Here is a 26,111-nt window from a genome sequence, read left to right on the forward strand (position 1 = left end):
ATCTTAATATATAAATGTGAAATTTGTATGGGTGTTGGTAGATGTGGTGAATCTGATTGGTCCGTGGTCCGCTGACATCACAGACACACCTACTCCATTGTGACACACACACATACTGCCACCCACTCTCACCCCAGTACACTCACCATACCTCACCCACAGCTCACCTACCCGCTGACTCCCCCCCACCATCACCCCCCCTCACCCACATCTCACCTCTCCACTGGCTCCCCCCCACCATCACCACCCCTCACCCACAGCTCACCTCCGCGCTGGCTCCCCCCCACCATCACCCCCCCTCACCCACAGCTCCCCTTCCCGCCATCACCCCCCTCACCTCCCCGCTACCTTCCCCCTCGGCGCACCTTCCCCCCTATGCCACCGGCTCACAATATTAAAATGGCGCTCCGCACTACTCCATCCGGTCGGACGCCACAATATTAAAATGGTGCTCCGCACTACTCCACCCTGTCGTCCCCCTTACCGCACAATTTCAACTGTGCACCCCTCTAGGCGGCGAACGGAAGAGGCTGCTCTGCCCCTCCCCCCGTGGCCATGTCCCGGAGCGAAGGGCATGTCCCGCGCAGCCGCCACTGTCCTGCTCCCCCCTGTTGAAGGGGGAAGGCATGCCGATGGGGGAAGGTAAGCTGCGGGTGAGGGGAGGTGAGCCGGTGGCAGCTACAGCATTGTTGTGGCTTGTGGGAAGGCTGGAGGGTCCCCGTGTCCCCCCACCGGGGGGTGGGAAGTGGAGGGGGGGTGGAAGTCGAATGGGAGGATGGTGTGGTTTTAAAATGGGGTGGTGGTATAAAAGGTTGTGTGTTTCCATTTTTGGTGGCTGCTAAAAGAGTAAAAGGCAGGTCAGGTCAACGTCAGAGAAGGCTATATTTATTATAGGGTAAGAGGGGTGCACAGTTGAAATTGTGCGGTAAGGGTGACTCCTGTCCACTGTCCCCCCCTCCTCTCCACTGCACCCCCCTGTCTATTCTCCCACCCCTGTCCACTCTCCCCCCCTCCTGTCCACTGCCCCTCCCCTTCCTGTCCTCTCCACTGCCCCCCCCCTCCTGTCCTGTCCACTGTCCCCCCCTCCTGTCCACTGTCCTTCCCTCCCTCTGGGGGGGGGGGCATGGAGAAAGAGGGGGAGCACAGAAATAGGGGGAGAGGAGGGAGCAGGAAATTTAACTCCCGGGCAACGTCGGGTCTCTCAGCTAGTATAGAATAAAGTGTGCTACTGTCAACATTAAGTGATACAATAGTAAAGAACGTGCTGCTCCAATGAGCTAAACAGGTCCTATATTACCCACAATAGTACCCACAATAGTACACAAAATGTGAATAAAACGTGAAATACAACACCGTATACAGGGTTGAGCAAAAACAGAGCGTCTGCAGCTATGAACAAGGGGGTAGCTCGGCACACCCAACACTAGAGGAGAAAAAAAAACATAGACAGCGCAAAACCGCTCATAGTGAAGTATGTTTTAGTAAAATTGAATATTAGCAAAAGGTAAGTATTCTGCGTACATCAGAGTGAATAGTTACGGGCACATCATAGATTATGACAGGTTACCGGTCACTGGGCACGGAACAGGTCGGGAATATGATCGTCATCTACAGGTAGGTGGCCTCTCTCACACGGGCACAATGAATCCTCCTGGAAGTCCTCACCATCAGATTGAATCTTCCGTATGCTGGAGCATGCCGCAGGGGCGTCACCGATGTCCGGTACACAAGGTCCCGCAAAGCTCAGAGTATAGTGTGAAGAGTCCCGGTAGTTTTAGATCATCAAGCCTCCTCTCGTCTCATCAGATCGGAAGTGGGACAGACGTCACTTGGGAACCACAATCAACACTAAGAGTCCCATAGAGTTCAGTATAAGTTAATTTGAGTCCCAGAGATCAAATTCTCGCAAACGATCTCCTTATCCGCTAAATAGCAAGAAAGCAGAGGGTGGGTAGAACAGCTCATGGGAAACACAGCGGGAGAAAACCATGCCAAAAGGATCATACACAGTACTAAGAGACCGGCACAAAAGCACTACTAATGCTGAGGCTGTGATGTGTGACGACACTTGCTAGGCATCGTTGAAAAACCACAGGTGATACCACCTGATTGATACAGCCAACAAGCACAGTCAGAGCACTGCAAATTGGATCAAATACACAAACAATAAGTACAAATCTAAAATAGGACCATCCTACGCGTTTCAAAACGTGAAAGCCACTGTGGTTTTTCAACGACGCCTATGTGTCATCACAAATGCAGAGCTCACATTGTTTGCCCAGAAGATAGGGCTAGTTAACCTGCTAGCAATGTTGTAGATTATCATACACTTTGTGATCTCAGTATTGATTACTGACACCGTGGGACATTGCCTTTAAAGTTTCATTATTCTGTCATTGGGAATTTATTTTATACAGAGACTGAGCTTAAACAATACATTACCTGGATTGTCCTCAAGGAAGCATCGCTAGGTGGTTTATTACTCCCACCATCTGTATGTTTCCATTTAGACTGTAAGCTCTTCGGGGCAGGAACTCTCTTTCCTATTGTTACTTTCATGTGTGAAGCGCTTATTCCCACTGTGTGTTATATTATTACGTCACGTGTATTACTGCTGTGAAGCGCTATATAAATACAGTTATAATTACGTACATACATATGAGGGTGCAATTTAAATTATGCCACATGGTAATTTAAACAGGTGCTCTTTTCCTGCAGGTTTTCTTACAGTTTATTGCATTTTATGTCCAGACCTCCAAAAACTGTGCCTCTGAGTACATTAAGGTTTATGATGGAGCCAGCAGGACATCCCCTGTGCTACTGGATAAAGCTTGTGTGACTGGACCGCTCACCTCACTGCTAGCATCGGGGACTGTGATGCTGGTGGAGTTTGTCAGTGATACAGCAGTGACTGGGGCTGGATTCAAAGCTTCCTATAGCACAGGTAGGTCTCTGGAGTCTCTAGATATGCAGATTATGTTCCCTTATTTCATACATGCTATTTTTTTCTTGCATTGTGCTTTTCCTTACATGACCATTGAGTTTCTCTTTGTAGTGACATGTGGTGGCACATTCCTCAGTGACAAAGGGATTGTTACATCACCTGGATATCCAAAGAAATACCCCAACACCATGGATTGTATCTTCCTCATTTTGGCCCCGGTGGGTTACAAGGTAAATATGGGCCTTTGTCCTAAATGTACCTACAATAGATATGCATTCATGTACAGGCGGTCCTCGGTTATCCGACGCAATGCGTTACTCAAAATGGCGTCGGATAGCGAAGCGTCGTAAAGCGAAACCCGTTTTCCCATAGGAACACAGTTTAAATTAAACGTTCCGTTCCTGAAGGCATTTTTAATGCTAAAATACACAGAAAATGTTACTCAAGCAATAAGATATGCAGCACACACATAGATTATGATGTAAACATTATATTTATTGATTACAGAACTGTAAAATAAAACTATAAAAATAAAACTATGCTGTATTCTGTACAGAAATGTACACGAGCAAAAAAAAAAACACATCAATTATTGGAGGAAGATGATGGGGGGGGGGGAATCTTCAATAGACAACGGACTTTTTGGAGGTGATGTAGGTGCGGTTGAAGGTTTCGGCCTCTTGAAGAACCTCTTCATTGAAGTCTGGACAGATCCTTTCCTTTTCTGCGTGTAGATCTCTCTATAGCAGCTGATTTGGTTAGACACCCCACGACTGACTGTTGAACTCCGTTTAATGTTAGGGTCATTGTCCTCAAACATGGCCAGTGCGCTATCAATGTGCTTGAATGCCGCAGCCAACATTTTGCTAAACAAAGATTTACGTGGCTGTGGCTGTGCCACATCAGCAGATTGGTGGGCCTCCTCTTCAGCAATTTTTTGCTCCTCTAATTGCATGAGGTCTTCATTGCTCAACTCGTTAGAATGTGAGGCGAGCAACTCCTCAATATCCTCGGTTTCCACCTCCAAGTTGAGATCTCTGGCCATTTGCACAACAGTTTCTGTAACTTCTGCAACAGTCTCTGTAAGGCCTTGGACATCAGACACAAAATCCGGGCACAAATTACTCCAAACTCCGTTTAGATTGGATTGTTTCACCTCATTCCATGCCTCTCCGATGTTTCTCACTGCATGAAGAATGTTGTAACCCTTCCAAAATTCTTTTAGGGTTGGACCACCTTCCACATCGGTTGCTCTGATGGCCTGGGCAAATGTTCGCCTAAGATAGTAGGCCTTGAAGGAAGCGATAACACCCTGGTCCATCGGCTGTATCAGTGAGGTGGTGTTGGGGGGCATGAACACCACCATGATGTTTGGATGATGGTCATCCAGGTACAAGGGATGGCCAGGAGCATTGTCCAGGAGCAGCAACGCTTTGAAATCGAGGTTCTGGTTCATGCAATATAATTGCACAGTCGGAACAAATTGATGCTGGAACCAGTCCTCAAAAAGGCTCCCTGTTACCCATGCTTTACGGTTGGACTTCCAAATCACTGGAAGTGTGTGCTTTGCATAACCCTTGAATGCCCTAGGGTTTTCTGCATGATAAAGAAGCAAAGGTTTTAGCTTGAAATCACCTGCAGCATTTGAACCAAGCAGAAGAGTCAGCCTGTCCTTTGCAACTTTAAACCCGGGCATAGATTTTTCCTCTCTTGCAATGTAGCTTCTACTGGGCATTTTCTTCCAGTAGAGCCCAGTCTCATCAACATTGAACACTTGACGTGCGCAATAGCCACCGTCCTCTATAATTTTGGCCAATGTAACAGGGAAGGTTTTAGCTGCCTCCTCATCAGCACTAGCAGCTTCACCGGTCACTTTAATGTTATGCAAGTTTGCCCTCTCTTTAAACCGCATAAACCAGCCCTTACTTGCAGTGAACGTTTCCTCAGTGGCCCCTTCTCCATGCTGTTGCTTAATGTCCTCATACAGACTCAAAGCCTTGGCCTGAATTAAGGCTAAACTAATGGGCACATGACGCTGGGATTGATCTTCCAGCCATATGATGAGGAGTTTTTCTACCTCAGCAATATGCCCAGCACGTTGCCTTATTGTCGTACCTTGCATAGGTGCTGAGCCCTTGATCTGTTCCAGGATTCTTGCCTTGTCTTTTATTATAGTCACAATAGTTGTGCGAGGTATATCCAAGGAACGTCCAATTTCTGTGTTCGTCTCTCCTTTCTCAGAGCGCTTTATGATGTTGTGCTTGGTCTCCAAAGTTATAGATTTTCTATTCCTTTTTGGAGTAACAGCACTTTGCTTTTTGCTTTGATCAGCCATGGTTTAGGGCCTAAAATACACCACCAAACCTTCACACAGACTGTTCAGAATGATCTCCTTAGCCTGCAGCCGTCTGGTTGTTCATTTGTAGCAATTTTTTAAAGCGTCGTAAGAGCGTCGGATAAGCCGTTCGGGCGTCGTAAAACGGGCCATAGGGATGCATTGACAAGCGTCGGATAAGCCATTCGTCGTAAAACGAAGCGTCGTAAAACGAGGACCGCCTGTAGTCTCAATAATGGAGCTACTTGCTGGGAATGAGGAGACCTTCAAGACTCCCTTCAGTTGGTAGTCTCTGGGAGTCATTAATCCTTGCTGAGAGAGACCAATGGCTTAAATGGGCATTCTGTGGACTTCAGGCTTCAGTATTCCCAGCTGACAGCCAATAGGAAATCACAGACCAAACTCCATTGGATAGTTTTGCTACAGAGAAGCAGAGCATTTACATGTAAATGGTAGCAGAGCCGATCTCTGACCACCAGTTAACACATGACAAATGACCTAGGCTGACATACAGTATAGTAAAGTATCCAAAAAACAGCAGTAATAGATGAACAAGTAGGTGACACTGTTGCTTTGTCAGCTTCCCAAAATCAGTCCATGTTCTGCATTTCCCTTATTAGAATGACAAGATGTCATAGCTCTTCATTCCCAACACTCAGAGCCAGGCATCAGCATCATTCATAAATCTATGCTCTTTCTCTTCCAGATCATAATGACCTTCACTAACTTCAAGATGGAGTTTGCATCCAATTGCTCTCAGAGCAATGACCACCTTGTGGTTTATGATGGTAGCAGGATCACTGCACCAAAGTTAGGGACATTCTGCAGCAACAAACAGATCCCACCACCTGTGACCTCCACAGAGAACTCAATGCTGCTCAATTTCCACAGTGATGTCTCGGGGAGTCATGAAGGTTTCCGGGCCACATACTCTTTTGGTGAGTCCTAACTAACTAAAATTTGAAAGAACTTAAGGGAAGCATTGCAGGGTTTAGCATTGCATTTTAAGATTGTTGCATCTTGTGAGTCTTTATGTGAAAATATAGTTAGACTCTAGTTATATATTTAATGCTCCCCCTTATATGCAAGACCATAACCTCAGCTGATGTGATATGGAACTAATGGCATTGTCTTTTCACTCACAGCCTCTCCCAACACTTGACAGCACACAACTGCCTCTCCCATCCCCCAAATAACCTCTGCAATACCTAAACAGCCCCTAGCATCGCAAATGCAGCAAAAAAATGTTGGCAAGTAAAAGGCACACCTCTGACTCTGCCCACACTCACTTGGCTCACAACAGCTTCATATATGTTGCCTACCTTTGTGATAATGAACCTGCTACTTAACTTAATTCTGTTCTTTATTGTGACTTCATGGAAATGTTACTCTCTCTACCCACTACAAACTCCCCCCTCTTGGCCCACACCCAATTTCATCCCTGGATTACACAAAAGCCTTGCATTATCTACGGAATGTTTTTCTGATGAACTCTGAAAACCAGCACACCCACCACTACTCACTCAAATGGCAAACATCACAAATGTACAACTTGCAAACAATTACTCAAATTTCTATTTATTCTGCTACTCTCTTTAGCAGGTGATATTGAACATAACCCAGGCCCTCCCTTTTCAACTCTGTCCCATACCCCTGAGAATTCTCCTTTCAAATTCCAAAAAGGACTATCTGTCTCCCATATAAATATCCGGAGTCTTCTGCCCAAACTGGATGAACTAAGGGCCTTATGCATAAACCCAAAGCCATCATTCTCACAGAAATATGGCTAACTCCTAAAACCCTCGATGCAACTATCACTATTCAGGGATACTCAATTGCTCAGAAAGATAGGTCAAAGAGAGGAGGAGGGGTGTTATTTTATATTGCAGACACCTTACAATTTAGGCTGCTAAATTGCCCCCCATGCCCACCCTCTTTTGCAGTCCTAGTTGTCAAAATCTGCCTCCCCTTTTTGAAGCCAGTCCTGATTGCAGCCATCTACTGTACCGTCCACCTAAATCCCCTCTACAGTCCTTGACTGATATCACCTGGCTTAATTTCCTTAATTTCCTCTCTGAATGAGAAGAGTGAGCTGTTAGTTCTTGGGGATTTCAATTACAATTGGCTTGACCCTAAAAATTACAAAATCCAGACACTTAACCTAACCCAACTAATTTCCAAAACCCTCACGGACAAACTTGAAATCTCACAACCATTCCATGCTAGACTTGATTCTCTCCTCTAGGCCCAGCTGAATCTAACCCTGCTATCCTACGTGACATTTTTAGTGACCATGCAATAGTGTACTGTGCAAAGCTTGGCCCCCTGCAGACGCACTTACCAGAACTCCCTCCTACTGTCTCTGTACGTTCTCCCTACCTACCAATTAGACTGTAAGCTCATCGGAGCAGGGACTCCTCTTCCTTAATGTCTAAAGCACTTATTCCCATGATCTGTTATTTATACAGTATTATCTGTTATTTATTTGATTACCACATGTATGACTGCTGTGAAGCGCTATGTACATTAATGGCGCTATATAAATAAAGATATACAATACAATACAAGGAAAATCAGACCACCCTAATAAAGCCCTAAAGTTCTACTCACTAGAACATTTAGAAACCTTAACCCACAACAGTTTCTGGCTTATCTTACCAACTGCCCTTGGCACAGAATCAACTTAATACTTGACCCCCATTTTGTGCTCGACTATTTCCAATCCGAGTTCTTAAAACTCTGTGATACCCATGCTCCACTATGCAGAATAAGAGTATGGGGGCCCACTTTCCATGTGTTACAAACGGCCTTATAGCACTCTACCATTGCGGAAAAGCTACAAAGTAACTGGCACTACCAAGGATCTTAAAAACTACAGATGCCTGCGGAACATGTGCACAAGGCAAATAAGACACGCAAAAGCACAATACTACTCTGACACTATTCACCAGAATACATCAAACCCAGCTAACTTCTGGAAGGTTATCAACAATATATTCCAGCCTTCTAGCCATCAACAACCATGTAATATCATTAAGGAGGATATTTCTCTGACAAATCCCACTGTCATTGTAAATGTATTCAGTGAATACTTTGTGGGGTGTGCTACTAACCTATTAGCGAAACGCAACCCAAACTACAAACATGAACCGCATTCTGTGAGTACCCCTATAGCCCACTCTAACAAAACACGACCACAATTTTCAATTTGTCTCAGTATCTGAAGAAGAGATTGCACAAGCGCTCCTCAAATTAAAACTAAGCAGCCTTAGGCCTTGGCCATGTTTGGCGCTTGCTGGCGGAAGCGTGCTGACGCGCGCTCCCGCTCAGCACTGAGCCCCTACAGCTGCAATTAGAGCGGCTTTAGTAGGGGCTCACCTGCGCTTCCGCGCGCTTGCGGAAGCGCAGGTCTTAGGGGAATTTTAAATTCCCCCGCTTGCCGGCGAGACAGGCCGGTCACGTGAGCGGTTCGCCCAATGAGGGCGAACCAGCTCCGTGACGTCACTGGCCCGCCCCCGGCCAGTGACGGGCCCCCCCCAGCCCGACCCCTGACGGTCTGTCCCCCTTCTGCCCCAATCCATGTCTCCTGTGTGTGTGTGTGTCTGTGTGTGCATGTGTGCGTGTGTGCGTGTGTGCATGTGTGCGTTTGTGTGTGTGTGTGTGCGCATGTGCATGTGTGTGCATGTGCATGTGTGTGTGTGTATGCATGTGTGTGTGTATGCGTGTGTGTGTATGTGTATGCATGTGTGTGTGTATGTGTATGCATGTGTGTGTGTGTGTGTGTGTGTGTGTGCACGTGTGTGTGCACGTGTGTGTGTGTGTGTGTGTGTGTGTGTGTGTGTGTGTGTGTGTGCATGTGTATATGTGTGTGCATGCATTGTGTGTGTGTATGTGTATGCATGTGTGTGTGTGTGTGTGTATGCATGTGTGTGTGTGTGTGTGTGTGCCCCTTTGTGTGTGTGTGTGTATGCATGTGTATGTGTATGCATGTGCGCGCGTGTGTGAGTGCGCGTGTGTGCGCGCGTGTGCGTGCGTGAATATATTTATCAAAGTTGCACAATGTTAATAAATAATTTATTCTCACATGTCTTTTTTTTTAATTTTTAAAATATTATAGAATACACACACACACACACACACACACACACACACACACACACACACGTTCCCCAGTGACACACAAACACACAGACCACTTCAAAGTGACACACACACACTGACAGCTACCAAGTGACACACACACAGTGATACCCGCCTCCCAAGCGCGCTTGCTGTCTCCTCTGCCAGCAAAAAGCTCCTGGTAGCGCGAGCGGCAGCAAGCAAGAGCAAGAGCAAGCAGCAGCACCTAAGCGCTTACTATGTCCCAGGCCTTATATGGACCTGACACTGCAATCTAAGTTCCTACGGCTTGGTGCCCCAGCCATTGCCCTACCGCTTGATTCCTTAATCAACTTGATTTTGTCTACAAGCCATATCCCTAAGACCTGGAAAACTGCCAGAGTTGTCCCAATCTTCAAAAGTGGGGACAAAAACACTGTCTCAAACTACAGGCCAATCTCTCTTCTCCCAATACTATCCAAAGTCATGGAAAAAGTGTTCACTCCCAATTAAGCGATTGCTATACCAAGACAAATTTCCTTAGCCAATTCCAATCTGGCGTTTGCGCCAAACACTCCACGCTAACTACCCTCCTATACGTTTGCAATAAGATCCATAGTGGAATGGAACGGGGACAACTCACTGGTGCAATATTCCTAGATTTTGCAAAGGCTTTTGATACTGTTGATCATGTTTCTTGCTAAACAAACTCCAGTGCTCTGGAATAGGGAAGAATGCTTTAAACTGGTTTCATTTCTACCCACAGTATTAGGGGAAACCCAAATTGAGCCTATAAACTCTAGATCCAACCCCTTGGATATCACCTACATTGTCTTGCAAGGCTCTGTTTTTGGGCACCTACTCTTCGCAATGGTCATCAACGATCTTCCTACAGCTTGTAAGTGAGCTTCAATACACATGTATACGGATGACACAATGTTATATGCACACAGCCATAGCCTCTCGACCTTGAACACATACTTCAATCTGAATTTTTGAGACTTGAAAATTGGATTTCCCAAAACAAACAGTTTTATACACTGACAAGACCGTAACAATGGTATTTGGGACCAAGGTTAAATTTCTAAAGCTTCCAATCAATGAGTGTCCAGGTTGTTTAAAAACATTTTATCAGGATCGTTCATTGACACAACAGAAAGGTGTGTGCTGCGCTATTCTATTACCAAAATATGTGACTTATTTATGATCTCTAAACACTTGAACTAAATATTATAGTGTTTCTCGTGTGGCTGCCTTACCAGTGATTTTGACCACCCTGGTCAAAATTAAGATAACGTGAAAAAACAGTACTGAATGGCGCCGAATGAAAATAATACTAGCAAAGCAATTGCTAAACAAAGTGATAGATACACATATTCTATCTAAACAATATCAAGCAAAATAAAAGTACATTTAATTAAGTAATAATCCCTGATTAACAGGGCATTACTGGCCAATAATGCCCTGGCTGGAAGAGTGCCCCCCCCCACCCCTGCCTCCCCCTCACCCCTGCCTCCCCCCCTGCCTCTCCCCCCACCCTTGCCTCCCCCCTCACCCCTGCCTTCCCCTGCCCCCTGCCTTCCCCTCCCCCATGCCTAAACCCCCCCACCCACCCCTGCCTTCCCCTCACCCCGCCTTCCCCTCCCCCCTGCCTTTCCCCCCCACCCCTGCCTTCCCCCCTGCCCTGCCTTTCACACACCCGCCCTTCCGCCTCTGCCTTTCACCCACTCGCCCTTCCGCCTCTGCCTTTCACCCACCCGCCCTTCCGCCTCTGCCTTTCACCCACCCGCCGCCCGCCCATCCGCCTCTGCCTTTCACCTGCCGCCCGCTCTCCCGCCTTTCACCCGCCGCCTCACACCCCTGCGACCCACAGCCGCCGCCTGCGCTCTGACACCTGCCGCCTCTCACCCACCCGCCACACTCGACACACACCCGCCGCCTCTCACCCCTATGCACCGAAATCACTGACCAGCCACCACACCCACTCACCACCCACCGCGCACACACCCAAACGCCACACTCACACCCCTACGCACCAACATTACTGACCAGCCGCCGTCCCACACCCTAGTGGGACTCCCACCTACAGCTAGCACTCACTACCCACCCGCCGCCTCACACCCGCTCACAGCCAGCACTCAATACCCACGCGCCACCCGTACTGAACACACACCCGCCGCCTCACACCCGCTCACACCCTAGCGGGACTCCCACCTACAGCCAGCACTCACTACCAACCCGAAACCTGTACTGAATAGCCACACGCCGCCTCACACCTGCTCACACCCTAGCGGGACCCCCACCCAAAGACAGCACTCAATACCCACACGCCACCCGTACTGAACACACCCGCTCACACCCTAGCGGGACACACACCTCACATTTTTACATCACTTAGGTCACCAAAATATACATTGCACTGTGGTGTGTTTACAATAAACCATTTTTAAACAACATCGTATTACATTTTCTTCCATGTTTCTTTTCAACATCATTATACAACCTTTCCACCAATAGTCATCCTATTGTTCCCCTATTTATAAATAATACTACCTGTTACGGATTTACATCCCGGGCAACGCCGGGTATATCAGCTAGTTACTATTATAGGATAAATGTAGGCTTTTTTCATAAATAATAGTTATATACATTTTTTTATTAAAATAAAATGGTAAATACATTAAAGCACCTCTATATACGCTTACACTGCAGCTATCTATATCCACACACTGCCGCCCCCTCTGTGTACACACACACACACACACACACACACACACACACTACAGCTCTACAGCAGCGGCAGCTCTTATTCGAGCAAAAGCCGCTGGCTGTATGCGGCTGGGAAGCGGGTAGCCGCGGCGCGTGGCGGCGCACTGTGACGTTACAGTCACATGCGCGCCCGGCTTCCCCGTCTTCCCCGTCTTCCCCAGGCTTCCCCGACACCCCTGGAGATGAAATTAAGGTAAGCGGGGGTGCGGGGAAGCAGAGGGGCAGAGCAGAAGCCGGGTTCGGGGTCCGGAAGGGGGGGTAAATTGCGCGCGATGAGGAGGGGGGGTGAGTGGGGGAAACGCGGCGGCGCGCGTTTATTACTGGCGGCAGCTGGGGCAGATCCCGGCATGCCGCCGGCATTTAGTGCAATAAAGTATGTCGCTACTGTACACACACACACAGATCAGCTCTACACACACACACAGACAGATCAGCTCTACATGCAACACAGCAGGTCTACACACACAAACTGCTGCTACACGCAAACTCTGCTGCTGCTGCTACACCCATAAAACACAACAGCACACCACACACACACACAAACACTGCTACTGACACACTGACACACATGCACTAAGCCACACACACACACACACACACACACACACATGCACTAAGCCACACACACACACACACACACACACACACACACACAACACAGCAGCTCTACACAAAACAAACTGCTGCTACATACAAACTCTGCTGCTACATACACATACAACACAACAGCACACCACACACACACACACAAACGCTGCTGCTGCTGACCCAGTGACACACAAACGCTGCTGTTGCCACTGACACACTGACACAAGCACACAAACTGCTGCTGCTACACTGACACAAACATACAAACACTGCTGCTGCTACACTGACACATACAAACACACTGACACACTGACACACACTGCTACTGCTGCTACTGACACACACACTGCTGTTGCTGCTGACACAGTGACACATACAAACACACAAACGGCGCTGCTGCTGCCACACTGACACACAAACACACACACAAACACTGCTACTCACACACAAACACTGCTGCTGCTGACACACACACACTGCTGCAGACACACTGACTGACAAACACACACAGAGAATCTGTAGCCACAAACAAACTGCAGAGAGCCACTCACTTGCTTTGCAGCTACAGTACACTCTCTATCTCCCTCCTCACTGAATCTGTCCGCTCTGTTCTGGAGGGAGGGGGAGGAGTCACTGCCTGCTGCTTCCTACGGACCAATCCCTTGCCCTTTCTCAGAGCTGTTCTTACCTATGGACCAATCCCCTGCCCTGTCTCTGACAAAAAAGAAAAGCTGATTGGCTGGAAAAAAAGACATTGAAATAAACACCTTTCAAGCTGCAAAAATTCAGGGCATTACTGAATGAATAATGCCCGGAATTTTAACCAATCAGAGAGCAGTGATTTCAGTAATGCCCGGAATTTTGCAGCTTTAGCCTATAATAAATATTAAAAACATGTGTTTTAAAGTTAATCTTTCCTGTCTTGCCTTCAAATACTCTCCGTGAACAAGCTCCTCATCCCTACCACACAGAACACTTCTCCTCTGAGTTCAGACTCCAAAAGACTGTTCCTGGTCCCAAGATTCAACAAAGTATCTGTCCGCTCCTCCTCTTGCCGTACACCTCTAAGGCTGCGTCCAGGGTGAAGCTGAGCGCGTGTGCATGCTCAGCGCGATCAAACACATTGAGACAATGTGTTGGTCCAGAGTACGAGTGTGTGCGCATACGTGTCCGTGAGCGCTACGCACTCAGCTGCTTGCCGATACAATTATATATGTAACGGTTTCCCCCCCCCCCAATCGCAGATATAGTGTGGGGTGCAAGGGAACATACAATGTTACCATAGGGGTGGTGCATTACCTGTTGGCTCGCAGGAGGGCTGAGCTTGCGCCACGGGGAACCTGGGGCAATTTAACTAGGGGTACTCACTTACAACGATGCAGCGCCTCCACCTGAGATGGCTCCCACCAGAGGGGGAGTGGTTCCTCGCAGGACAATCAATACTCACACACAGTGATATATAATAACTAGTGACTTTACTTCTCCCGCAAAACAACATATCACAGCAACATTATATAACCTGTGTCCCTCTCTAGAGGAGACACTTACTGCGTCGCGCAGGACGCTTACGCTAATTTGCACCACAGCGGGTGCCCACACTTTATGCGTCACGGCGGACGCTAACCTTTATGCGTCGCGGCGGCGCTAACCTTTATGCGTCACGGCGGACGCTAACCTTTATGCGTCGCGGCGGACGCTAACACCTCCACAGAGTGATCCCACCCCGTGTCCAGTAAACCCAACCCAATGTCTCGCACTCCCAAATCATATACCAATGTGTGTGTGTGACTGCGCAGCCACTATGTCTGGTGATAGGCCTTGTTGGTGCATGTGGGGGTATGAATTACCTGCCGAGCACTCCAGTGCTCGGACCTACAGCGAACTTCTCAAAGGATCCAGGCGATCTCTGGCACGATATCCGGATCACTACTGGAGGATCCCACAGGGGCGATCCCCTTCTGGAAACAGTCCAACTCTCTCTCAGCCACCACTCAATAGTCTTGATTCACTACTAGCAAATAGATAATGGGGCAGCGTCCCTAACCTAGGGCCTGTCCCTACAATACTCAGCTAGGATGACTCAGGGCTATCTGGGGCCCAGGGGGTTGCTGGCCTAGTGCAGGGAGTCACTGACTCCTGCACCCTACCTCCTTCCCCTAGCTGCTCCAGTCACCAACTGCTAACGTGCTCTCTGCCCGCGAAATTTATCAATCTCCTTTCCAGGGAGATTCTTCAGCCCTATTGGCTCCCTGGCGTCACGTGGGGCGCAGCTGGGGCTCATGGGACTTGTAGTCCTCTTCAAGAGCCTTCCCTGGTAGGCTAGGGCTTCGCGGGCTTTCTCGTCCCCCTCTCGCGCATGCGCAATCTCCCTGGCGTCCTCCCAGCGCTCCTACGCCCTGCGCATGCGCAACGCATCTCACAATGGCGGCGCCCTGCTCCACGAACCGCCGAGACCGCAGCAACGCGATCGCGGCCTTAACGACGGCCCGATCGCGTCCCCGGCAACCGGCCCGCTCGCGTCCCCGGCAACCGGCCCGATCGCGTCCCTGGCAACCGGCCGCAACTCCAAGTACCGCGCGGCTCGCCCACCAGAAGGAGGGGTGTCAGTACGGCAAGGGGGACCTGGCTACATATACAATAATATTTCTATATATTACTACTATATATTTCTGAAAGCACTGTATGTCTGTGTCCCTAGCGGCAATCTCATTGGTCCCTTGGCCCGCCCGCCCCCGCACACCTCTCATTGGCCTGAGGTGGAGTGACGGGCCAAAGGACACACACACACACACACACACACACACACACACACACACACACACACACGCACACACACACGCACACACACACGCACACACACCCCCCCCCTCTCCCCGTGTCTCCCGCGCTTTCACCCCGCCCCCCTCCTCCCCCGGCGCCAGGCACACACACTATTATTACCCCTTCAGCGCCCCCCCCCACCCAGTGTCAGCGGCCATGCGAGACCCCCCTTCTATATCTCCCACCGCTCCCCCCCCACACATATACATGCCCCCCCCCCTCCCAGGCGCTACAACTCACCCCTTCCCCGGCAGGCTGCCTCACGGCGCCGAGTACCCAAGATGGCGGCGCCCGGGACACAGCGGGGGAGCGGCCACAACACGCTGCCTCCCGCCTCAGATCCACGTGGGACCTGCCGGATGGGTGAGTGAGCGGCCTTCACCTCCCTTCCACCCCCCTTCACATCCCCTTCACCTCCCCTCCACCCCCCCTTCACCCCCCCTCCACCCCCCTCCCCTCCAGTGTCAGTGTCTCCCCGATACCCCCCCCCGGCGCCGCTACAGTCAGCAGGGGAGCGAGCGAGCGCCCGGGACACAGCGGGGGAGCGACCACAACACATGCTGCCTCCCGCCTCAGATCCACGTGGGACCTGCCGGACGGGTGAGTGAGCGGCCTTCACCTACCCTCACCCCCGTTCACCTCCCCTCACCCCCGTTCACCTCCCCTCACCCCCTTTCACCTCCCCTCACCCCCTTCCACCTCCCCTCACCCCCTTTCACCTCCACTCACTCCACTTCTCCTCCCTTTCACCCCCCCTTCACCTCCCCCCCTTCACCTCCCCTTCACCTCCCCTCCACCCCCCCCTCTTCACCCCCCATGCACCTCCCCCCACCTTCACCCCCCCCCTTCACCTCCCCTCCACCCCCCCTTCACCTCCCCTCCACCCCCCCCCCCTTTCACCTCCCTTCCACCCCCCCCTTCGCCTCCCTTCCACCCCCATCCCTTCGCCTCCCCTCCACCCCCCCTTTCACCTCCCCTCCACCCCCCCTTCACCTCCCCTTCGCCTACCCTCCACCCCCCCATCGCCTCCCCTCCACCCCCCCTTCGCCTCCCCCACACCTTCCCACCGCCTCCCCGCCTTCCCACCCCCTCCCCCCCTTCCCACCCCCTTCCCACCACCTCACCCCCCTTCCCACCGCCTCCCCCCCCTTCCCACTGCCTAACCCCCCCCTTCCCACCGCCTCCCCCCCCCTTCCCACCGCCTCCCCCCCCTTCCCACCGCCTCCCCCCCACTCCCACCGCCTCCCCCCCCCTTCCCACCGCCTCCCCCCCTTCCCACCGCCTCCCCCCCACCTTCCCACCGCCTCCCATCCCCTTCCCACCGCCTCCCCCCCTTCCCACCGCCTCCCCCCCCCTTCCCACCGCCTCCCCCCCTTCCCACCGCCTCCCCCCCCCTTCCCACCGCCTCACCCCCCCCTTCCCACCGCCTCCCCCCGCCCCTTCCCACCGCCTCCCCCCCCCTCCCACCGCCTGCCCCCCCCCCTCCCACCACCTCCCCCCCCCCCCACCCACCGCCTCCCCCCCCACCCACCCCCTCCCCCCCCTCCCACCGCCTCCTCCCCCCCCTTCCACCGCCTCCTCCCCCCCCTTCCACCGCCTCCCCCCCACCCACCCCCTCCCCCCCCTCCCACCGCCTCCTCCCCCCCCCTTCCACCGCCTCCTCCCCCCCCCTTCCACCGCCTCCTCCCCCCCCCTCCCACTGCCTCCCCCACCTCCCCCCCTCCCACCGCCTCCCCCCCCTTCCCACCGCCTCCCCCCCTCCCCTCCCACCGCCTCCCCCCCCTCCCACCCCCTCCCACCGCCTCCCCCCCTCCCACCGCCTCCCCCCCTACCCACCGCCTCACCCCTCCTCCCCCTTCCCACCACCTCCCCCCTTCCCAACACCTCCCCCCTCCCCCCCTCCCCCCCTTCCCACCACCTCCCCCCTCCTCCCCCTTCCCACCACCTCACCCCGCCTCCCCCTTCCCACCACCTCACCCCTCCTCCCCCTTCCCACCAACTCCCCCCCTTCCCACCACCTCCCCCCCCTTCCCACAACCTCCCCCCTCCTCCCCCTCCTCCCCACCACATCCCCCCTCCTCCCCCTTCCCACCACCTTCCCCCTCCTCCCCCTTCCCACCACATCCCCCCTTCTCCCCCTTCCCACCACCTCCCCCCTTCCCACCACCTCCCCCCTTCTCCCCTTTCCCACCACCTCCCCCCTTCTCCCCCTTCCCACCAGCTCCCCCCTTCTCCCCCTTCCCACCACCTCCCCCCTCCTCCCCCTTCCCACCACTTCTCCCCTTTCCCCCCCTGCTCCCCTCCCCCCCCCCGCTCCCCTTCCCCCCCCGCTCCCCTCCCCCCCCCCGCTCCCCTTCCCCCCCGCTCCCCTTCCCCCCGCTCCCCTTCCCCCCGCTCCCCTTCCCCCCCCTCCCCTTCCCCCCCCTCCGCTCCCCTTTCCACCCCCCCTCCGCTCCCCTTTCCCCCCCGCTCCCCTCCCCTCCACCCCCCTCCCCTCCACCCTTTTTTCCCCTCCACCCCTTTCCCCTCCTACCCCCTCCCACACTTCCACCCCTTCCCCCCCTCCTCTAACCCTTCCCCCCCTCCTCTAACCCTTCCCCCACCTCCTCTAACCCTTCCCCCCCCCTCCTCTAACCCTTCCCCCCCCTCCTCTAACCCTTCCCCCCATCTCCACCCCTTGCCCCCCTCCTCCACCCCTTGCCCCCCTCCTCCACCCCTTGCCCCCCTCCTCCACCCCTTGCCCCCCTCCACCATCCCCTTGCCCCCTTCCACATCCCCTCCTCCCCTTCCCGCCGCCCTTCGCCTTCCTGCCCGCCTTACCGCCTCCCCACCCCCGCCTCTGCCTTTCACCCGCCCTTACTCCGGCCGCCTCTGCCTTTCACCCACCACCTCACAGCCGCTGCACGCACTCAACAGACACCCGCCACACTCGACACATACCTGCCACCACACACACCTGCTGCCTCCCGCCCCTACGCACCGACATCACTGACCCACCGCCTCACACCCTAGCAGGACCCGCACTCACAGACAGCACTCACAACCCATGTGCCACCCGCCGCCTCACACCCTAGCAGGACCCACACTCACAGACAGCACTCACAACCCACGCACCACCCGCCGCCTCACACCCTAGCAGGACACACGCCTCACATTTTTACATCACTTATAGCACCAAAATATACATTGTACTGTGGTGTAGTTACAATAAACCATTTTTATACAACATCGTATTACATTTTCTTCCATCTTTCTTTTCAATATTATTATCCAACCTTTACAACAAACAGTCACCTATTGTTCCACGATTTATAAATAATACTACCTATTACGCATTTACATCCCGGGCAACGCCGGGTCTCTCAGCTAGTAACATATATTATCTCTTACTGTGCATGCAATGTCTTGTATATAATGTTCTGTATAACCCAGTTCACTTAATGTAACTATGTATTTGTAACCATATATTTCTCATCATAACTCTGTGCCCAGGACATACTTGAAAACGAGAAGTAACTGTCAATGTATTACTTCCTGGTAAAATATTTTAATAACAAATAAATACAACTTAACTCTGTCTATACGAAATCAGCATTTCATAGAAATACATCCCTCTCATTATTCTGCAACTGAATGTGTTCTATACAAAGCCACAGAATTACCTACCATTCCAACCTTCTAATATAAATAGGTATCTTTGTATGTGCTACAGCAGATATCTCTATACATCACTCTATGGGCCTCATTCTAGTAGCTTCGATGAGTTTGCTGCTACCTCGCAAGGTTTGTTCCCATCGCACGGTTTGTCATTTGAGTCATCATGGTATTCAGAAATAATCTGAACCCCTCCCCCCTCCAGCCGTGCGATAGGAAAACACCTAAACCGTTCGGCGTAGCAGCAAAGTCATCAGAGATTTTTTCTAAGTTCTCCCGCCTGCGATTTTATTGCAATCTGAGCTGCACAGGGAGACCCGCCTCTCCCTGCACAGGGACCCGCCTCTCCCTGCACAGGGACCCGCCTCTCCCTGCACAGAGACCCGCCTCTCCCTGCACAGAGACCCGCCTCTCCCTGCACAGGGACCCGCCTCTCCCTGCACAGAGACCCGCCTCTCCCTGCACAGGGACCCGCCTTTCCCTGCACAGGGACCCGCCTCTCTCTGCACAGAGACCCGCCTCTCCCTGCACAGGGACCCGCCTCTCCCTGCACAGAGACCCACCTCTCCCTGCACAGAGACCCGTCTCTCCCTGCACAGAGACTCGCCTCTCCCTGCACAGAGACCCGCCTCTCCCTGCACAGCTCTCGCAGACGATAGCAGTGTTTTTATTAAAATGTTAAAACTAGTGTACGTGAGCAAGGGGTCTCCGGAGCAGAACCGTGTTGATTTCAGTTCCGGGGACACCCTGCTTCCCTAGATACAGGCCCCGGTATGGGGTGCTGGTATTTCCTATGCGTTTAAATGTCGGTTACGTGACGCGGGACATTTAAACATTGCATGGGGAAACCGGCCCCCCATAATGGGGCCTGTATCTTGGGAAGCAGGGGGACCACGGACCGGAAATCAAAACAGTTCTGCTCTGGAGACCTCCTAAAAACTCACACACAGAAAGTTTCATGAGTCTGGGATAAAGGGAACATGGAAAGTGGAAAAGCAGAGATCACGTTAACTTTTCATGCAAATATACCTGGCCCCTGGCTTATAGTGCTGGGTAGCTGCCAGGGACCCAAGGGCAACCAGAGGGCTTAAACTTTATTAGATAGCCTGGTTACCCTTGCCTGTCACATGGGCAACTACTTCCTTCACCCAATCCCTCTACCCCCAATAAACATTATAAACCACAACAGCCCTACTACCCACCTTCTCTGCCCCCAACAACCCCCCCCCCCCAACACATACAGTACAGTAATGGGCAAAATTACTATTTTCCAGATCTGGATAATAGCTAATTTGCCCATTCAAAATAAAACATTATCCAGTCAGCATAAAGTAAATAAAACTTGCACTTAACCTTGCCAGGATGAAGGTTGTCCTCATCACCTTCCTCCATGTCCATGTCCTCCGTTGGCAGGAACAGAAAAATACAAAATACAATCTAATGGCCCGAACCCCTTAATCACCATAGCGATTAGTAACTGCTATAGTAATTAAGGTATTTACTCCCCTCCCTCGTTACCCACCCTTGCGCCCTAACCACCCACCACAACACAACTACACCCATCCTCTACCCACTGATTGGCACAGTGGTACATCATGCCCTATGGGCATGATTAGCCACTCAGCAGTCAATGGTCAACCTAAAATAAACAACTGCATCTTAAAGACACAAAAATAAAAAATACCCAAGCTAAACACCAGAACAATAAAAGAAATCAAACCTCTAAACAACAGAACATTAAAAGAAATCAAACGCCAAAACACCAAAACACCAGAAGAATAAAATAAAACAAACGCTTAAACACCAGAAGAATAAAAGAACTAATAAGCCTAAACACCAGAAGAATAAAATAAATCAATAGACTAAACGCATCAATAAAAGAAATCAAACGCCTAAGCAATCCAAACATTTTATAAAAACAAGCCTTACAGATACATAACAATTAACTCAAAACAATAAACAGAAATACAAAACATAATTAATTAAAAACAACTATTTGCCAAAAATGCATTGCATTTCACTGTATTTATCTATACCCTAAAGGGGCACAGATAAATAAATTGGCAGTCAATGACCAAGCAAAAATATTTAAATTAAAAAATACAATAAAAAAACCTGAAAAACAAAAATTACATACATTCAATGTTTTTTTACCTTTAGATGTCTTCACCCTCTGAATCCAGAGGTATCAGGAAACTCTCGATCCCTCCACGATCCTCAGCGGCAGGTAAAACCTTCTTTTCTTCTATTATCTTCACTTGTAATCCATTAAGTCCAATAGGGCGGATGTTGTCTCGTCGTCTTCTTAAGCTAAAATGAGACGGAACAGGCCTTATATAAGGCCTGTATCGTCATATCTTAGGGTTAAATGGTACAGCTCAAATCCGATTGGACGCTGTACCATGTGACATGCTTTAAAAAACAAAAATTAAGGATGTTACGTCATCTCTTAGGAATGGCAGGGTTAGCAATGGCCTCTTAAGAGTGATGCCTCTTAAATCGAATCTCTTTAAGTGATAATATATAGTTAGACTATAGTGTATGTAACGGTGTTTCCCCCCCATCGCATATCGGGGCCATTACTGGGTGTATGTGGTGCATACCTGCTGGCAACAAGAGGGCTGAGTCATCCGCGATGACTTTGGGACACAGGAACAGGTTTCTGGGGTCCATACCCCACATAATACTTAGCAGTGCAGAGCCTCCATCTGCCGTAGGCTCCAGGGAAATGGAGATAATCTCCCACGGTAGAATTGTACCTCTCCCCCAGTTTGATCACACATCAGGCCGGAGCTATATTGCAAAACAGGAACGGTTTATTACTACAGTCTGCAGTAACACAACAGCTACTTAGCAGTCTTCTGCCGGATACAGTCTCTTTAGATCAGCTCTCACTGGAGATGGTCGCTGGGCTGTCACTAAAGGCCAAGGGCACCCGGAGCCATCCTAGCTCTTCCCCATCTCCCTAGCGGAGGCAGAGGTATAGTCACACTCACTCCTCCCTGGAGGGAAGAGCACATGGGTAGGCCCCAATCTCAGGCTCCCAACATGTAACCTGCCTTCCTCAGTGGGAAGGATAACAGGACTTAACTTTAGGGCGGTCCTGCCCTTAAGTACAGGCCGAAAGGCGGGCACCCCGTTGCCCCAGCTACAACAGGATATGCCACCCTCTACTGTCACTCAAGTGCAGAACCAAAATATGAAGTGGAAAACCCCATGATAACTACTGGCAAACCTGTGAATACCAGGGTTTACTGCCAGTCCATGGGGTAGATTAGAACCAATGCTGTATGGTGCTCCAAAACAAAAAGCAACACTGATGAGTGATAGGGTAGCAAAGTCTTATGTGGATTTCCCCTCCAGTACACAGTGATAAGCTGGAAAATAACTGTCCCCAAAAGATGTTTGACTGGTACTGTATGTTGAAATCCCACGTTGCAATGTAGTAAGGATCATATTTTAACCACCTGTCATTGACCAGTGCTATTGAAACATCCAATAAGGGGATACAATGAACAGCAATTGTCCTGACATCCAAGTTATAAGTATGGAACAAAGGAATAAACTCACATGGGATATATATCCTCAGGTAAGGTGAGTCCACTGTCTCCAATGGTCCAGGGGTAATTGTGTGCCTCCGTCTGCAGAATTAAGTGAACAGGAGAAGGGAGGAAAAAACGGAGCACTACATCCAGTGCTAGTAGGCCAAAAAACAACAAGAGTGCATTCCCACGATAAAAAATGAAGCTATTTTAATGGATCATAATGGCAAACAATACAACAACACGTTTCGGACTAATACAGCCCTTTATCAAGGAGATTTCACCTTGATAAAGGGCAGTATTAGTCCGAAACGCGTTGGTGTATTGTTTGCCATTATGATCCATTAAAATAGCTTAATTTTTTATCGTGGGAACGCACTCTTGTTGTTTTTTGGCCTACTAGCACTGGATGTACAGTAGTGCTCCGTTTTTTCCTCCCTTCTCCTGTTCATTGGGTAGATTAGTAACCAAGGGGTGACCTGTTACATGTAAATATAGTATATGTATTTATTGTTCTTCAAGCAAGATCTATAACCTCAGCTGATTGACATGGAACTAATTGCATTATCTCTTCACAGGTATGTTTTTAACCCACTGAATGATCTGTAATATCCCTGTTTTAAAAGAAATACCCCACCCTGACTTTATTATTGATTTTGGTATGTTTGAATATCAAAAGGTGTTTTTTTTCCCTTTTAACTGTGTGCTGCTAATTGTCCATCTTGCAAAAGGCAGATTTATTGTGGGGGAGGGTCATATGACTGCTTAGATGTATAAAAGTAACACCAGGGATGCATTGCCAGGGTTAGCATTGGCCTCCTAAGAGTGATGCTTCTTAAAGTGATCATGTTTAAGTGAGAATATATAGTTAGACTATAGTTTGACTAGAGGTTGACTGGGGACTGTTTCTTTCTGCAAACTCATCTACAAAAGGCAACAAACGGTGTGCTACTCTGACCACACTATGATCCCATGCTTGTTATCCAGCACACTTAACCCCCTCTTTACACCTTTTTTTTTACTGCAGCCTCTCCCAACACTCACTGCACACAACTGCCTACCCCACCCCCTCAACCCTCTGCAAACCCTGAATAGGCCAAAGCATTGCAATGCAGCAAAACATTTTGACAAGAAAAAGGCCCATCCCTGCTATTTAGTCCTCAAACACTCCACTGTAACTACCCTGCTAAAAGTTTGCAATGGAATCCAGTGTGGAATGAAATGGTGATAACTCACTGGTGCAATATTCCTAGATTTTGCAAAGGCTTTTGATACAGTTGATCATGCTATCCTGCTTAACAAACTCCAGAGCTCTGGAATAGGGAAGCATGCTTTAAACTGGTCTCATTTCTACCTATCAGGTAGATCCCAAAATGTGTCCAGCTCTAACTCCAACCCCTTTGATATCACCTGTGGTATCCCGCAAGGCTCTGTTCTGGGGCCCCTACTCTTTTCAGTGTTCATCAATGATCTTCCTACAGCTTGTAAGGAAGCTTCAATACACATGTATGCAGATGATACAATCCTATATGCACACAGCCCTAGCCTCTCCGACCTTGAACACATACTTCAATCTGACTTTTTGAGACGTGAAAATTGGATTCCCAAAACAAACTATTTTTAAACACTGACAAGACTGTAACAATGGTATTTGGAACCAAGGCTAAATTTTTTAAGCTTCCAATGACTGAGCTTCAGATCAGAACCAACGCTAAAGCCACCCTAACTCCTGTTACTAGTTTCAAATATTTATTTATAAAATATTTTACCAGGAAGTAATACGTTGAGAGTTACCTCTCGTTTTCAAGTATGTCCTGGGCATAGAGCAAAGACAAATAATACATGGTTACAAATACAGTTACATAAATGAACAAGCTACACATTATATAGAAGACATTGCATGCACAGTTAAAGAAAATATATATTATTGGCTTATGTAACAGTTATAGACCAGATTAAAATGTGAGGCAGCCTTAGTTTTGAAAGAACATAAACTGGTGGTGGATATGAGAGTCTCCGGGAGGTTGTTCCAGTTTTGTGGTGCACGGTAAGAGAAGGAGGAGAGGATGGATACTTTGTTGAGCCTTGGGACCATGAACAGTCTTTTGGAGTCTGATCTCAGATGATAAGTGCTGCATGTGGTAGGGGTGAGGAGCTTGTTCAGATAGATGGGTAGCTTGCCCAGAAAGTATTTGAGGGCAAGACAGGAAAGGTGAACTTTGCGCCTAGACTCAAGTGATGACCAATCTAGTTCTTTGAGCATTTCATAGTGATGTGTGTGGTATTTGCATTGGAGAACAAAATGGCATATTGAATTGTAGAGGGTTTCAAGTTTGCTAAGGTGGGTTTGGGGTGCTGAGCCATATACTATGTCTCCATAGTTGATAATTGGCATTAACATCTGTTGTGCGATACACTTTCTGACCAGCAGACTTAGTGAGGATTTGTTCCTGTAAAGTACACCTAGTTTGGCATGGTACAGCATCCATCTGATTGGAGCTGTACCATCTGACCATCAAATGTGACTTCACAGGCCTTATATAAGGCTTGTTCTGTCTTATTTTAGCTTTAGAAGATGAAGAGACAACATACGCCCTATTGGACTTAATGGATTACAAGTGAAGAAGATAGAAGAAAAGAAGATTTTACCTGATGCTGAGGATCGCGGAGGGATCAAGAGTTTCCTGATACCTTGGGATTCGGAGGGTGAAGGCATCTAAAAGGTAAGAAAAATATTGAATGTATGTAATTTTTATTTTTCAGGTTTTTTTATTGTATTTTAATTTTTTTGTTTGGCCATTTTCTGCCAATGTATTTATCTGTGCCCCTTTGGCAAGGCATGTTTTAACAAATTGTTGTTTTTGATTCATTGTTATGTTTTGTATTTCTGTTTATTGCTTTGAGTTAATTGTTATGTATCTGTAAGGCTTGTTTTTATTACATTTTTGGATTGTTTAGGCGTTTGATTTATTTTATTGATGTGTTGTTTAGGCTTTTGATTTAATTTATTCTTCTGGTGTTTAGGCTTTTGATTTCTTTTAATGTTGTGTTGTTTAGAGGTTTGATTTATTTTAATGTTGTGTGGTTTAGAGGTTTGATTTATTTTATAGTTCTGGTGTTTAGGTGCTTGGGTATTTTTTATTGTTGTGTCTTTTTGGTGCAGTTATTTCTTTTTGGTTGCCCATTGACTGCTATAGTGGCTTATCATGCCCATATTATATGGGCATGATGTGCCAATCAATGGGTAGAGGGTGGCGATAGCTGCCCTGGGTTTGGGTGTTTAGGCTGCCCAGGTGGGTAGCGGGAAAGGGGATTAACCCCTTCATTACTTTAGCGGTTACTAATCGCAAAGGTGATTAAG

The 26,111-nt window shown here is 49.4% G+C and overlaps 1 protein-coding gene across 9 annotated transcripts in view; it reads left to right on the forward strand.

The window, feature by feature from the left end:
• The window catches only part of LOC142464108 (embryonic protein UVS.2-like), a 68,304-nt gene that overhangs the window by 40,423 nt on the left and 1,770 nt on the right, over positions 1-26,111 (forward strand). For 4 of the 9 annotated variants that reach the window (XR_012787593.1, XR_012787590.1, XR_012787591.1 and 1 more), the window contains 7 exons: positions 2,719-2,944; positions 3,056-3,174; positions 5,986-6,217; positions 10,144-10,275; positions 21,369-21,435; positions 23,329-23,409; positions 25,317-25,473. Coding sequence is in view for 2 of the 9 variants with exons in the window: in XM_075567266.1 (XP_075423381.1) it covers positions 2,719-2,944; positions 3,056-3,174; positions 5,986-6,217; positions 10,144-10,275 (709 nt within the window). In the remaining 7 variants the exon portion in view is untranslated. The remainder of the gene's footprint in view (positions 1-2,718; positions 2,945-3,055; positions 3,175-5,985; positions 6,218-10,143; positions 10,276-21,368; positions 21,436-23,328; positions 23,410-25,316; positions 25,474-26,111) is intronic. The other 5 variants (XR_012787592.1, XR_012787594.1, XR_012787595.1 and 2 more) reach the window with 5 other exon arrangements.

The sequence above is a fragment of the Ascaphus truei genome, chromosome 12 (genome assembly GCF_040206685.1).
Source record: "Ascaphus truei isolate aAscTru1 chromosome 12, aAscTru1.hap1, whole genome shotgun sequence".
NCBI lineage: Eukaryota > Metazoa > Chordata > Amphibia > Anura > Ascaphidae > Ascaphus > Ascaphus truei.